The sequence below is a fragment of the Lampetra fluviatilis genome, chromosome 20 (assembly GCF_964198595.1).
Source record: "Lampetra fluviatilis chromosome 20, kcLamFluv1.1, whole genome shotgun sequence".
Taxonomy (NCBI): Eukaryota; Metazoa; Chordata; class Hyperoartia; order Petromyzontiformes; family Petromyzontidae; genus Lampetra; species Lampetra fluviatilis.
In genome coordinates this window covers 12,676,793-12,691,041 of record NC_136294.1, presented here as the reverse complement: position 1 = coordinate 12,691,041, position 14,249 = coordinate 12,676,793, and the positions used below count along the sequence as shown (strand labels likewise).

The 14,249-nt window shown below is 44.3% G+C and overlaps 1 protein-coding gene across 7 annotated transcripts in view; it reads left to right on the top strand.

The window, feature by feature from the left end:
- LOC144937974 (ras GTPase-activating protein nGAP-like) overlaps nucleotides 1–14,249 on the top strand; it is a 585,198-nt gene that overhangs the window by 538,361 nt on the left and 32,588 nt on the right. For all 7 annotated transcript variants that reach the window (XM_078865638.1, XM_078865636.1, XM_078865637.1 and 4 more), the window contains one exon: nucleotides 12,954–13,098. In XM_078865638.1, coding sequence (XP_078721764.1) covers nucleotides 12,954–13,098 — 145 coding nt within the window. The remainder of the gene's footprint in view (nucleotides 1–12,953; nucleotides 13,099–14,249) is intronic.

Here is a 14,249-nt window from a genome sequence, read left to right as displayed (position 1 = left end):
TGGAAAATAATATCTGAAGGGTAGAAGCAGGAGCACGTGAACGGGAGTGCGATGTCAGCAGCGGGGACTCGAAGGATCGATATTGTGTGTGTGTGTCGTGAATTCGAGCTGGGCAAAAATTGCAGCAGCTTTTGGCATCATCAGATAGTTGTTTAATAAAGCATCGGGAGAGTCGATAAAGTGAGAGCCACTGAGATAAGTGGTAAATAAATTAAAGCATTCATTAGGGGTGTCTGTGCTTTGGAGGCGACAGGATTTTGATAAGAACAAGATGAAGAGGTTTAAAATAACAGAAAATGCGAAGAAAGAATATGAGCTCAGGGGTCAGAGATACCATCATGGCGATAGCCGCGGGTTTGTTTTGTCTATCAAAATGATGTTGGGAGTTGAGGAGATGTATGGTGGTGGTTGGGTGCTTACTGCTCATACTTAACGGCTCTTTATCAATCCACGGTTGGATGGAGGCCTCCCTATGCCATGCCGCTCATGACGGGGGGGAGGGGGGGGTTTGACCATACTTCACCGTATTGGTCATTGCAGGTTGGTAGAGGGGTGGATGACCCAGCATCCGTGATCAGAACCCGGGTAGCCGGATTTGTAGTGCCGTGCACGAATCACTATCCCAGTGTGCTACCCCCGGTTGAGTGTTTCGACGGAGGAAATTACGATTCGGATGACAAAGCGTTGCTCCGTGCGAAAACGAGCATTTGGGTGATATTCATCTCCGCCGCTCGTCCCAATCAGCGGTTGAATCTCCACATTTCTCTGTTGCACGGAAAATGTTTTGATTGACTACAATGTGACGATCAACTGGGTGGGCAGGGTGTTGTGTCGTGTGTAACGCTCGTGCCTCACGGCAGGAAATACCTGGGTTCGATTCCCGACTTGGGCGCCTTTTCTGCGTGGAGTTTCTATGATCTCTGTGTTCTCGTTCATTTGGGATCTCTGACCTGTCATAGCCTAAACAACATAACAATGTAACTGGTATTGGGCAAACAACCCAATGCTAAAACAAATTACCTGCACGTACGTTACTTGGGATTACACACAGCAACATCGTGAGCCACTGTGAGAGCTTTGCAGGACCCCCCTCACAAAGAGTCTTGAGACTCGGTGAGGCGTTTCTTGGTAAACAAGCATAATACTATCATTAGACCTCCTTTGCCAGTCCCAAAATATAATAATAGGGTTTTTCCCCTTTTTTTTCTGGCAACAAAACTGAAACTTTTTACAAGGATTCATGTCTGCATACTTGCAGTCAAAATGCAAACAAAAACACACTGATAATATATGCATTGTCCTGTATGTGATATTCAGACAATTTAATCAGTTTCAAGGACAATGCATATATTATCATTGTGTGTTTTTGTTTGCATTTTGACTGCAAGTATTGTGGTTAATGCAGACATAAATCCTTGTAAAAAGGTTTCAGTTTTGTTGCTAGAAAAAAGGGGAAAAACTCTATTATTAAGCATAATAGTAATTAATAATAATGTCATCAACCCCAGACAGATGAAAGGTTGGGTTCTTCACCTCTGAGAGGAATTTGAACATCATGTATTCTGCTATTCCAATTCCATTTGGAATCCCCTGTGATTCTGAGAGTGGAAACACAATTCCAGGCTGGGAATCATGAGAATCGCCCAGCTCTGTGACGCAATGTATGTGATATTCAGACAATCCTTGGGCTTTTTCAGGATTTAGTAGCCAAACCAAGGTTATCGGCAATAAATTGTGGCGATGATGTACGCCTTGCGCCAAAGTCACACAGCGCATTCCGTGTTTCAGCAGCTGTCCCTGAGGCAGTCGTATCGTCTCTTCCTTCTTCTCGTATGGATGTTGAACTTCTTTGGCACCGTACGTATACAACCGTGCTAATCGACCGGAGGTGCGGGGGGAAGGACAACAAACTAAACACAAAAAGCAGTTCTGAAGAAATGAGTTTTCAATCTAGATTTAAAAGTGGATAATTCCAGTGGCTTCCTAATATCTGTCATCTACCATAGATCGATTCCAGCGTTTATTTCTCAGTATTTTCCGAGAATGTTTGGCCTGAACTTTGAACCAATAATGCCCTTGCAGTCTCTCGAGACGTCTTCCACCGGAATACTGACTCCGTGATGCCGATATCCCCCTGCTCGCTGTGCGTGGCGCGAGTGTATTTTTGCAAGTGGTTAAATGCTCCACTCCCCTTTTTAAATCGCAGCATGGGGTGTAATTATAGCGAGGAGCGAAGACAATGAGCCATTTGCATACAGCCTGCGTGCTGGCATTGAGAGTGATTCCTATGCTAGTGCAGACAAAGCCAATTGTGTCTTTTCCAGGCAATTTAATTGGAAAATGTCGAACAATAAGCAAGAAGCAGTTGTGCAGAAAAAAAAGATTTTTTTAAGAGGTACAGTATTTCAATTTAAATACAGAACTGGGACAATAATTTGCTTTGCACAGCTTATCTTACAGTAATGCAGTGTACAACTTATTTATGAGTTGCTACTTCAGATGATTCGGCGAAAGGTTTAGCTCATAATTTAAATTTTTTATACATATCTATTTCAGTGCTGGATTATAGTGGATATGACATTTTAAATTACGCTAACTACTTGTCATATACACTGGCTATCGGAATAGCCCAGGAGAGTAATTGCAGTGGCTATCACCGAACCTGTTTCTTTTTTCCGTGAGCTGATAGTGTAATACCTGCAGTCGCTTTTCGGGTAAGGGCCCACTGAGAGCACCGTTCTATTTATTAGCAAGGCCTTCTTGTCCTCTGCCGCAAAGTGCACTGCTAAAAATCCATCGAGATCATTCACAGCAGCCTGCCATTGTACCTCAGTCCAAGGTCAAGATTAAAAGGTAATTAATTTATAGCTGTTTAACACGTAGGCTGTCGCGACCAATATGATCCATAATACAGGTTTTTTTTGGGTTAGATCGCGTCAATATATAAATGCGTCGTTAAACCCGCCACCACCCGACACAGCCAACTAGTAAGGTTTGTCACGTAAACAGAACGTGGCCAATTCGTTACTAGTACAGCACACCGGTGTGTTGGAGAGCAAAGCCACAACATTTACAATCCGAGTACTTTGCTCTCCAACACAGCAGTGTGCTGTACCATTAACGAATTGGCATGTTCTGTTTATGTGAGAAACATTACTAATTGTCTGTGTCTGGTGGTGGCGGGTTTAATGACACATTTAAATATTTACGCGATCTAACCCAAAAACAACCTGTATTATAGTTTAAAGCTCTGTCGGTGGTCAGCGCAGCCCATCAATCTTGGTTAGACCTCCCAGACAACTGGTTGTTATATATATGTTATTACAAATCCTTCACCTGAATGATCCCTTGAGGTCGTACAACTCATTTGTGCAGGAGTGTTCTGTGAAATTGATACTTACAAAGCAAACATATACCTATAATGATGTGTTTGCTATGGTGTGAACATGTTGTATCGTGGTGTATCTTGTTCTGTGTGCTTCTATCTGCAGTTGTGCACACAGAGTCCCCACAATTGTAAGCTCTGCTTCATGCGTTTATATTTGGCTTCGCTTACCAATTTCCCAGCGTAAAATGGGCTTGTCGGTTCAATGGCAGGCGATCTCTCATTGAAAGGAGATTGCAGGGATTGTGTGAGAATTAAAAGTTCGGGCTGGGTCCACGTTCTCCTGTGCCATGGGCGCTATTTGTGCCGTTTCACTCGGAAAGCAACAACCGAGAGGCGATAGCGAAGGAGAAAAGGAGAAATACACGGCACGTGTAGAGCCCTGTACCATGAGCCGCATTGGCGAAAACAAGGCGATCAATGCCAGAGAAAACATTTAAGAACTCCCGAGTTTTATTTTTAGTTGCGAGTCCAGTTCGGACATCGCAGAGATGATGGAGCAAGACTTTGGTGTCTTAATTAAAAAAGCAGTATAGGTGAATTGCTGAGTAATAGTTGTAATTGCCAGCAATTGTTGCCACTTTACCGCCCTGCCCCAACTGGACATCTGTGAAAAAAGAGCTTCATAGCTCATCGGATTCCTCCTGCCGCCTAAATAAACGTTCTGATTCTGAATCAATTTGCGTTAGAGTAGGGTGTGTTGACTGTTGTGTGGAAGGGAATGCCTCTCAACTGAATTTGTATCCAGCTTATGGTGCGAAACCGAGGGGTGCTTATGCAGCACAATGATGTCCCTATTGGGCAAGGGGAACCCACGCTGCTGCGTTTGCTCCGGGTAAACAATCCCTGGGGATTAGACTGTCACGTGTAATTGGCCACCTCGCAGCAGCAGAAGGCACACCGGTTGCCTGAGCATTTAAACTGGGTCACCCCAATGCAAGACATAAATCATTACAGTTGCCCAGCTATTTCAAGTAATTTTTGCAGGCAAGAGGACGCTTCCCATGCCTCTGATATTGAGCGCCATCATTTCTGTACGGTGCAACCGAGATCGCGCCGAGAGGAGTGAAAAGCACCATTTCCACGGCACAACTAAACCCACTGCGGTCCCGTTCGCGCTCACACTCACGTAAATGTATCGTTTTCCCCGCTCAAACTTTAGCGGCATTATTCTATAGCAGGCTTTTTTTTCTCCTTGCATTTTTTTTTGTAACGCCACTAGAGCTCAGACTGGGACAGTCTGGCAAAAGCCAAATGAGCCTTGGCATACATTATTGATTGGTATGAGATCCCTGTGGCTGTGATTGAGATGCATCGGCCATGCATTAGGAACACTGGCTTAACCTAATCCTTTTCTGTCATCCTATAGAGAAAAATGGGCATCTCAGACTTTTTAACAAAATGCTTTTGCAAAAAGAGTGTGCGTGGTGCTGCAGTCTATTATGAAGCCTGGGCAAGTGCCCCCATTGACGCAGGTTTTAGCCCAAGGCACTGCCTCCTCTAAGATTGCAAGTGCAGTAGTTTTTTTCTCCATGCCTCACCTCAACTTTCTCCATCTCTCACCGCGTCTCGGGATCACTCTATCTCATTCTGCCTCTCTCTATGTGTCTCTCTGTCGCTCTCTGTCTGGCTCTGGGTATGTATCCTTGTATCTTTGCCTCACCAATGTATTTCTGTGTCTGTTTCTCACAACATCTCTTTGGTTCCTTTTTTCCCTGCGTCCCCTTCCTCACTCTCCTTGCCTATGTTTTTTTTCCCTGAACCGTGCTGGCCCCGTGGCATTGTAACTAGTTCCAGGGTCAGCCGAGGTGAAAGTGCACGGCGGCGCATGATGAACGCGTGCTCAGGAGCACAGATAGCTACTGGGTCAGCCCAGAAAGGGCCTCTGTAGGAAGGGGCAGGCTCATGGCTTAGCCCATCCGACAAATCGTGCTAGCGGCCTAGCTAGCACGATTTGTGTAATCACAATTGTATAGTTTGGAGGTATTTTTTCAGGATTCGGGATCTTTTGGCAAGGCCACTTACATTCTATGTCTAGACAGGAATGCACTTTATTTCAATATCGTATCTATTATGCACACGTATTTATAGATTATATATGCAATTGAGAGCATGCAGTGGTGTGAAAAAGAATAAGCGTAAGCATTTTCCACGTTGGGTAAATATAGTAACTAGTCTTGTCTAATTAGTTGTGCTTATTTATTTATTAATATTCAGCCACAGACATCCATCAGAGAAATAACAACACGGTCATGAACATTACTCTGATGAGGACCAACATTGCAGTGGAATAGTTGCTCATGGACACGACATTAAACAAGAACGTTGTGTTGTATTCTCTGAGGAAGCGTTGTGGTGAATGCTGAAGCATCTGTCATGCTTTCCGAGGAATGTGCTCATTAAATTCTAACTTAAATATCTCTCGGCAATGGAAAATCGTGACCGTAACTTGGATCTATTGGATTTAAGCAGCAACACAGAGATTTTAGTCTTTTCGAGGCTGAAGTTCACATCAGGGCATTCTCCAAGGATTCTTTAACTGCGTTGCCGTGAGGTTCGTTTCATCTCTTGCCATTTTTATGGCATTTCATATGTATTAATTCAAAGAGCATCGTAAACAACGCACCGGGCAATGTTAAAGGTAAAGGCGCAGCCTTTAACTGCTTGCTGGTGCAACTGCTGGTGGAAGGACTTCCACTGGAGGGAGCTCTCCAGAGCCTCTCTAGAGCAGTGGTTCTCAACCGGGGGTACGCAAAATTATATCATACATGAGAGTTATTGGTGAATAATCATGTATGAATCTGCCAATTTTAAATAACTAGGACAACGTGTAAATCCACGTGGTAACCTCGAGCGACATAAAATACCTTTATAAACTCGGTGATCATAAACAATGTGGTTTACAAGAGTAACCACGCGTGCAGAGCGCCCGTTGGATGTTTTTTGTAGTCGCTTGCAGTACTAGCTAGTCGGTTAAAATATCGATGTCCTTTATTTATACATTTATTTCTCAAGGGGGGAGTGGGGGGGTACTCGGTTGAAACAAAATTCTACAAGAGGGGTCACAGTAGCCAGAGGGTTGAGAACCACTGCCCGAGAGGGTATCCTGGAAGAGGTGGGAGTGACCACACTTTACCCCACCATTTGGGACCTGCCCATCGACGAACTGCGGTGGCACCCATTTATATTTGCTGGGCGGACAGAGGCGGTCGGGATTAAGGAATGTTCCCCGGGAGATCAAACGGGTGACCTCTGAATTACAAGGCCGTGGTGCTAACCATTATACCATGGCAGCATCCATCAAATGGATAAACATCCAATACCGGTTGACAATACCTTCATGATGATTTTTATTTATTTAACAAACACCGCCTTTGTGACAAATGTGTCAAATGATTTTCGTGTTCATATGTTTTGCATGCAAAAGTATTGAATTTAATTTTGAGACTGAGAACAATCAGCACCTCCTTTGTGCCATGTGATCAGCAATGTCTCGTGTACACCAGATTTTTTCTTTGATTTCTCACATGAATGGCCAAGGAATTGAAAACAAGTGGAAATGAACTTGCACAATGCCCCTTTGTAAATTAAATGTATCTAGCCAGCTGGTTTTTTGTGAGAGTCAAGGTATTTACGCAAATTAGATTCATGTCTTGTAATCATAGTTCATTTCGTTATTACGATGGGTTATGTTGATCGTCTTCATTGAGACAAGATGAGTGTCGAATGATTAGGAAATTCTGTTTAGGTACTGGGGCCGGGAGGTATACAGGGGAATGCACATTGAAGGGTATAGGGTGGCAATATGGTACAAACACATTAAAGAATATAAATGCCGGCATAACTACCTTGTTCAGCTCTTGGCAGTGTTTGTTGTGAATGGCTGTCGTGGTGTTTTCTCCATGTATATACTGCACGTGTGTTCAAGTGCCTGTGGATAATGTGCTTTTGTCCTCGGCTCATTTGAAGCCAAACAAACTCTCGTGACCCATTCTGTAAGAAATAGATCCGAATGAATATACGTTTAACCATGTTGGATTTGACGGACACCATCGTGACTAGTTGAATATTAAAGCAAGAGTACGGCCTGCCATGGCCAATAGTAGCACACTTCGCTTAATAAAGTGGATTGTAATGGGAATTGAAATTGTAAGCCCCATTTATTTAGCAGTAATATCATGAAATTAACCAGAGTATTGAAATATTACAATGCGTGACTTTGGAATTCTTAACATGGTTTTTGGTCTTTGTAAATTAGATTTTTAGTTTATTTATAAATAAATCCATCTATGGACAACTGTGACACATAACAAGAAAAAAGGGCTGAGGAAGTTAATGCGTTTACAGTGTTTGAATAAATCACATCACTCCAATTATCCACAATACTGCCATGAGTTAATTGAAATTTCACAGAGGGTGTCACGTTACTTATGAAAATGGAATCCTTGTGAAGGGACATTGGTGCTGATCACTTTGTTAATGAACAAATTGAGTTCAACAATGAATTACATGCCGATTAATCCAAAATATTACTCATCAAAAATACCTCTCAATCTGTCAGGGGTGGAACATTTTATTATTAGTAGAATTATAAAACTTAAACTTGCAGCCAACCTGTATGTGTCATCTCGATCATAGTTTGCAAAATCAAAAGTGACCACAACACATGCACAACACTTGAGCTACACTTGGCAAGCACTGTCTATCCCCATTTGACCGACAATGACACACACACATCACTGGTGTGTGCTTCGCTCTCAACCCCTCTTGCCTCTTTGTGTGCTGTCAAGACGGGCGCCCCTTCTGTGCTCTTACTTTTAGGTAGTGTTGGCAAACTTTTTTTTAAATGGACAGTCAGTCAACGAAAATGGTTGCCGGTCCCTGAAGTAATTTATTCTCAAAGAATTCTGACTAGCGGGATGCTGCATAACTTGAATTACATCCCCCAAAACCTCAGTGCCCTTGAACAGTTTTAAAATGTGTTTGTGGTAGGATTTCAGTGACGTGGTATAGAAACACTATATAATGCCACGCTGCAAGAAGTGACTGCTACATTAAATAAATGCAATTATTGACATTCCTGACATGCGTACAAAATTCAATTGAGATCTGAACACGCGTTGCTGTGCTATCAGTAGCCATGAGTAATTGAGAGCAGCGAGTGACGTCACTGAATGCACTCATCTTTGAACTTGTCCGTGGCGCTGAGGTCCCACGGTGTGCGGAGTTGATTTCATGAGAATCCATTATTCACAAATATCTTACCCTGACATGTGGGGAGGACTTTTCGATCACCTGCCTCTGCCAGGAAAGGCCCACTGAGCTATGTAGCTCTTTTCCAGAAGCGACCTGGCCACAAATGAGAGCTCAACGAAGTGGCTTATTACGTGAAAATTTACAGCAGCCAAATACTCAATGCATGTCGATTCTAAAACCCGAGGACCCGGAGAAGAATCCACACAATCACGGGGAGACACGCAAACTCCAAATATACAGCAGGCGTTAGGGGCGGGATCAAACCCATGACCTCCTGCATACCAGGCGATGTAGTTAACATCTCCTAGCCACCGTGGGAGTAGCCGGACACCAAAGGGAGCTTTAATCTGCCGTGCGTCTACGTCTTCAGCATGTGCACACTTCAATAAAAAAATATTTTCGGTGCTTCCTTCTCATGCACACACGCCTCTCAGTATGACCACCGAGTTATCCGGTTGCCATTGACTCTCAAAATCATAATCAAAGCAGGGATTGTTTCTCATCCAGTGAGAGGTTGAGTATGCGGATGCAGAAGATGCCATTTTCCCGAGGTGGGACCACGTGCCTTGTGGATGGTGGACTGGGAGTGACGATCAGATCCTCCGTATACCAAAAACACAACACATTCGTCACTAACAATGCCTGCTAATGTACAATCGCTCTCTCGCTGTGAGGAAGGGCCATCGCCCGACACGTCACCGATTATCTATAGTGTTATTTTCTTTTCCTTTTAAGCACACGGCATTATTTGGCGAAGCACAATGAGCATTTGTTGTGTGTGCTCCATCATTGAGAATGCAATTTTCACCAAATAATGAGTTTCCCTTATGCACCAGGACTTTCATGGCTACTCGGCGGTGTGTTTGGCCGCTGCAGCTCGCCCGCACTTTGTCGTGTTTCCATTCTCCCCCCCCCCCCACACCGTGTTGTCTCCCCACCCCCATTTCTATTGCATTGGGTTTAAATTTTTTAGTTGCTTTTATCGTAATAAAACGCGGGCACGTTAGAGCACGGTGCAAGACTCGCACAACCCGGTGTGGACATCACGTCGGGGAGAGGATGGACATTTAAACAAAGGGTGGGGCGGGGGGCAGTATAACTGAATAACCTTGAAATCAAAGTACATGCAGGCGGCCGATGTGCGTTGGTACTTTCCCTCCACTATTCTGCTCCCGCTTCGTCCCCCGAGGGGGTTTCACCCCCCTCTTTTTTCGGTCCCTGTCTCCCGGGCCCTCTTCCATTGCATCGTTACGTCCGCGCTCTCCTCGCACCGTTGCCCCACTGAAGCTGTGATTATTTCTGCGGCCTTTGTAAAAGCCTCTTGAGAAGCAATTGTATTTAAGCACAAAATAAATTCAACTCTGTATCCTTTGCAACGGGCCCCAAACATCCTCGATTAACCGTACAAAATGCACAGCTCTGCATTAGTGCATTCGGAGAACTAGACATTGTTTAGATGCACGACGTTAATTGGGCCTTTTGGCGTTTCTCTCGAGACCTGATAATGAAGGCATATGTAGTTTTATGTGCCTAGATCGTGGGTACTTATCTTATTTGTTGTAATATTACTAATTAAATAAGTTACTCAGGAAAGCTTACGTGAGTCTCAAGACTCTTTCAAGGAGGGTTCGCTTGGGATGCTTGGCCAGTTACAATAGTGAACGCGTGGCATCATCAACAGCCACGATCTATCCGCTGCTATATCTACGGTACCTTTTTTTTTGCCAGTATCCAAAATGATGAAAAATAAGAATGGGCTTTTCCCTTCCTGGCAATCAAACAGGAGGTGTGAAGATATTCAAACACCACATATATTGTACCTTTTTCAAGGCATCAAGGCTGCATTAATGCATTAATGGCAGACTTGATGCCATTAATTCCAACTTGATCCCTTGTAATAGCTATCTATCTATTTGGTGTTTGAACATCTTAACACCTCCTGCTTTATTACCAGAAAGGGTGAAACCTATTCTGACTTTTCATCAATCCACTGCTAGACGAAGGCCTTCCCCAGCCACCGCCATCTCTTGTGATTTTTACGATGCATCGGAGTGCTTGGCATGTGGCGGGAAACCGGAGTACCCGGAGAGAACCCACACAAGCGAGCGTGTAACATTCTAATCTCATAGGTAGATTTCAAGAATCTCTTTCTATAGTGTTACCTCCTGGCCACCTTGCAGTCCGAACCCTACAGAACCTGTCATTCGCGAGCAGTGTCCCATTCGGTTACAAATTAGGCTTGACCCTGCATAGATTCCAAGATTTGATGAGATCGGGTGCATTCAGGGTGATTTTTGTTCATTGGAATTTTGATCGTTTTTCTTTTGCTGTGAAGCATTCTGATGTCTTGGGCAAAATTCACACATTCCTAATGCTATTGAAATTCAATACCCTATCTCACAATGAGACTCATTGGGTTATATTTTCGCTGACCTACCAGATTACATTTTCTTGCAGCACTACCACGTCGTGTGTGTGTGTGTACCCACTCCGTGTGTACACGTGTGTGATTGTTATTTCTCACGCGGGGTGCACCAAGCACAACCGAGCGTGTTGCGTTCGGAGAACCGATGCATGTGTAATGTACTTGGATTTAAATAAAAACAATTGCTCCCCTTTCCCCTGTTCCACCACTAACTTTAGATGCCATGCTGCCCTGAATGTTAAATAATATCATCTTCATCATCAGGGTTGTCAGTGAGCACCGTTGATCGTTCTAATTGTAGAGTGTTGTGTCAGCAATGCCTGTGATCCAGAATTCGTGTTGGGTGCAACGTGCTGAGATTGATGGCAGCACAGGGTTAGACAAGTTGTAACACTTGAGCCTCACAGCAAGATGGGCCTGGGTTTGATTCGTAACTTTTGCGTGGAGTTTGTATGTTCCCGCTCTGTTTTGCGTGGGATTCCTCCGCGTTCTCTGGTTTCCTCCCATAGCTCAAACGAATTTTTACCCATACAAAATAACTGGCTTTGGCCAAACATCCCATTGGGTGTCACGGTGGCGAGATGTTAACTACCTCACCTTATATGTAGGAGTGCATGGATTCGACCACGACCCTGAGGCCTGTATATTTGTAGGTGGCATGTTCTCCCTGTGGTTGAGGGTTTTTCCTCCTGTTTTTCTCTCCACATTTAGAAACATGCATTTAGAGTATTTGGGCTAAGTCGCTTCTGAAAAAAAGCTATATAGCTCCGTAGGGCTCTTATTTTGTAAAGTAAAAAAAACTTTGGTTTAATAGTTTTACACAGATTATCTGAAATTAACTTGGTTGAGATTAGACATAGCAGCAGCAGCAACATCGCCGGCAGCTGCGAAAACCTATCAGGACCTGCCAGTAAACGAGTGTTGCTTTCCTGGGTAATGAGCATCAAGTACTAATCAGTGCGATACCATTCCACCACGTCGTTACAGTAAAATCCTGATGTAAGCACACCTTGGGAACAATGCCAAGTGTGCTTATATCGGGAGTATGCTTGTATTGTAAGTTTATTTCGCCTACACCCCACCAATGTAATGTAAGGATGTGTTGCTTCCACCGGAACTGTGTTTATATTGGGTGTGCTTATATGCAGCTTCGACTGTATTACCTATAATAAACTAAACAATTTTTATTTTTTACCAGGTAAAGCCCACGGAGCTATATAGCTCTTTTTCATAAGCGACATGGCCACAAATGATAGCGGAACGAAGTGGCTTATCACATGGAAATTTACAGCAGCCAAACACTCTAAACTCACGTTGATTCAAGATGTGGAGGGAAAAACCGGAGGAGTCGGAGAAAAATCTACGCGACCACAGGGAGAGAGACACGCCAACCCCAAATATGCAGCAGGCATCGGGGTCGGGATCGAACCCACGACCTCCTGTATATCATTCTAGATTCGAATTTTTCGTGACTGCAAGGATCCATATTCTTTGGTTCTTTCGGTAAAGTCACGTAGATGAAAAAGTAAAATAAAAATAAATACCTTTGCAACACAAGCAATCATCATCAGGTGTGACAACCACAGCAATAACATTTTTACATTGTGGTTGTCACACCTGATTGCTTGTGTTGCAATCGAAACGTCGTGATTTTTTTTTTTCACCTACGTGACTTTACGGAAAGAACCAAAGAATATGGATCCTGTATACCAGGCACGGTAGTTAACATTGTCCCGAGGTGCAGGCGTAAATCCGTCGGGCTCCCAACAGTGATATTGCCCTCGAGCTGAATTCACACGCCGCCACGCGCCCCCCCTCCTTCCCGCCCCACACCCCCACCAAGGCGTAACGCTTGTGCGCTTGTGCCGTGCCGTGCGGTGCGCGCAGGAGTTTCTGGCGGAGCTGGTGATCGCGGAGGTGACGCGGTGCAGCGAGAACGAGCACCTTCTCTTCCGGGAGAACACACTCGCCACCAAGGCCATCGAGGAGTACCTCAAGATGGTGGGCCAGTGGTACCTGCACGACGCCCTCGGTATGTTCGAGCCCTCAGTCGTCACCGCCCGCCGTCTGTGCCTGCTCTTCCGCTCCCAGCCTACCGGGGGAGTCGTTACGCGAGACTCGCCGTAGTTGCCGTAAACATTCAACTCTCAGTTGTCCGGGATAATCGTGGGCTCGCAGGGATGAACAAAAACGCGGATAATGCAAAATGTGCGTAGCTCAGGCGAGAAGGCGTTTTTCTCGTTCGTCTACATGTAATAGGGGTGAAGATGTATCTATGTATGATGAAACTTCTTTCGCACCGTACCTAGCCGACCGTGCTAATCAGAGGTGCAGGGGAAGATACCAAACAAAGCACAAGAAGATATTCGAAAGAAATGAGTGTTCAAATTATGTTTCTGTTGCTTCTGAGAGTTATCGGTTCACTTGTCCGCGTACAAGACAGGATTCGACCGTCCTGTCAAAAACCATCTTCGTTAGTGGCAAGGAAGATTGCATCCCTCTTGGCAGCAGGGAGCAATTTGCATCAAGTCACCAGGACACACATTTGGATTTAGGAGGTTAGAAGACACTCGTCTGTTTAGGCAATATGGTGCCATTTACAATATAGCAGGCATATCTTACATTCGGCGTTTTCTGTTGCTTGCACAGCAAATGGAAAAATGTCCCAAGCTTATTCCGAGACGGAAAGTGTTTTTAGCTATTTCTCATTTTTAATTGTACATTATTTTTAGCTTCTGCCGAGTTCGTAGACGTTGAAACTGACTTGTGCTTATCAACTCCATTGCTCACGGCCTTGCTATCATCTGTCTGGAAGGATAATCGAGAATTCATAATTGGTGCAGTCAGCATTATATCATTTGAATTGAACAAGCCCAAGTCCCCGAGCGATAATCAAGTACATATATATGTACGTATGTATGAGGGCACTAGTTTCAAAGCACACCACAATGCTTCTGATGTTTTGTGCAAATGTAGCTGACGCTGCAAAAAGAGTGAAAATTTAAAGCCAAGCTAATATTAACCTCTTCTCTCAACACGACTCCCAGCACTTTTCCCCCTCCCGGAGATAAGCAATGTGCGCTACGTAAGTTGGCTCTGTTTTTGAAGGTCAAAAAAAATAAAAAATCTGCGAGAGCAGCAGTTCCCCTTCAAAGACGCGACGTCGCCTCCGGGCTAAAGTTG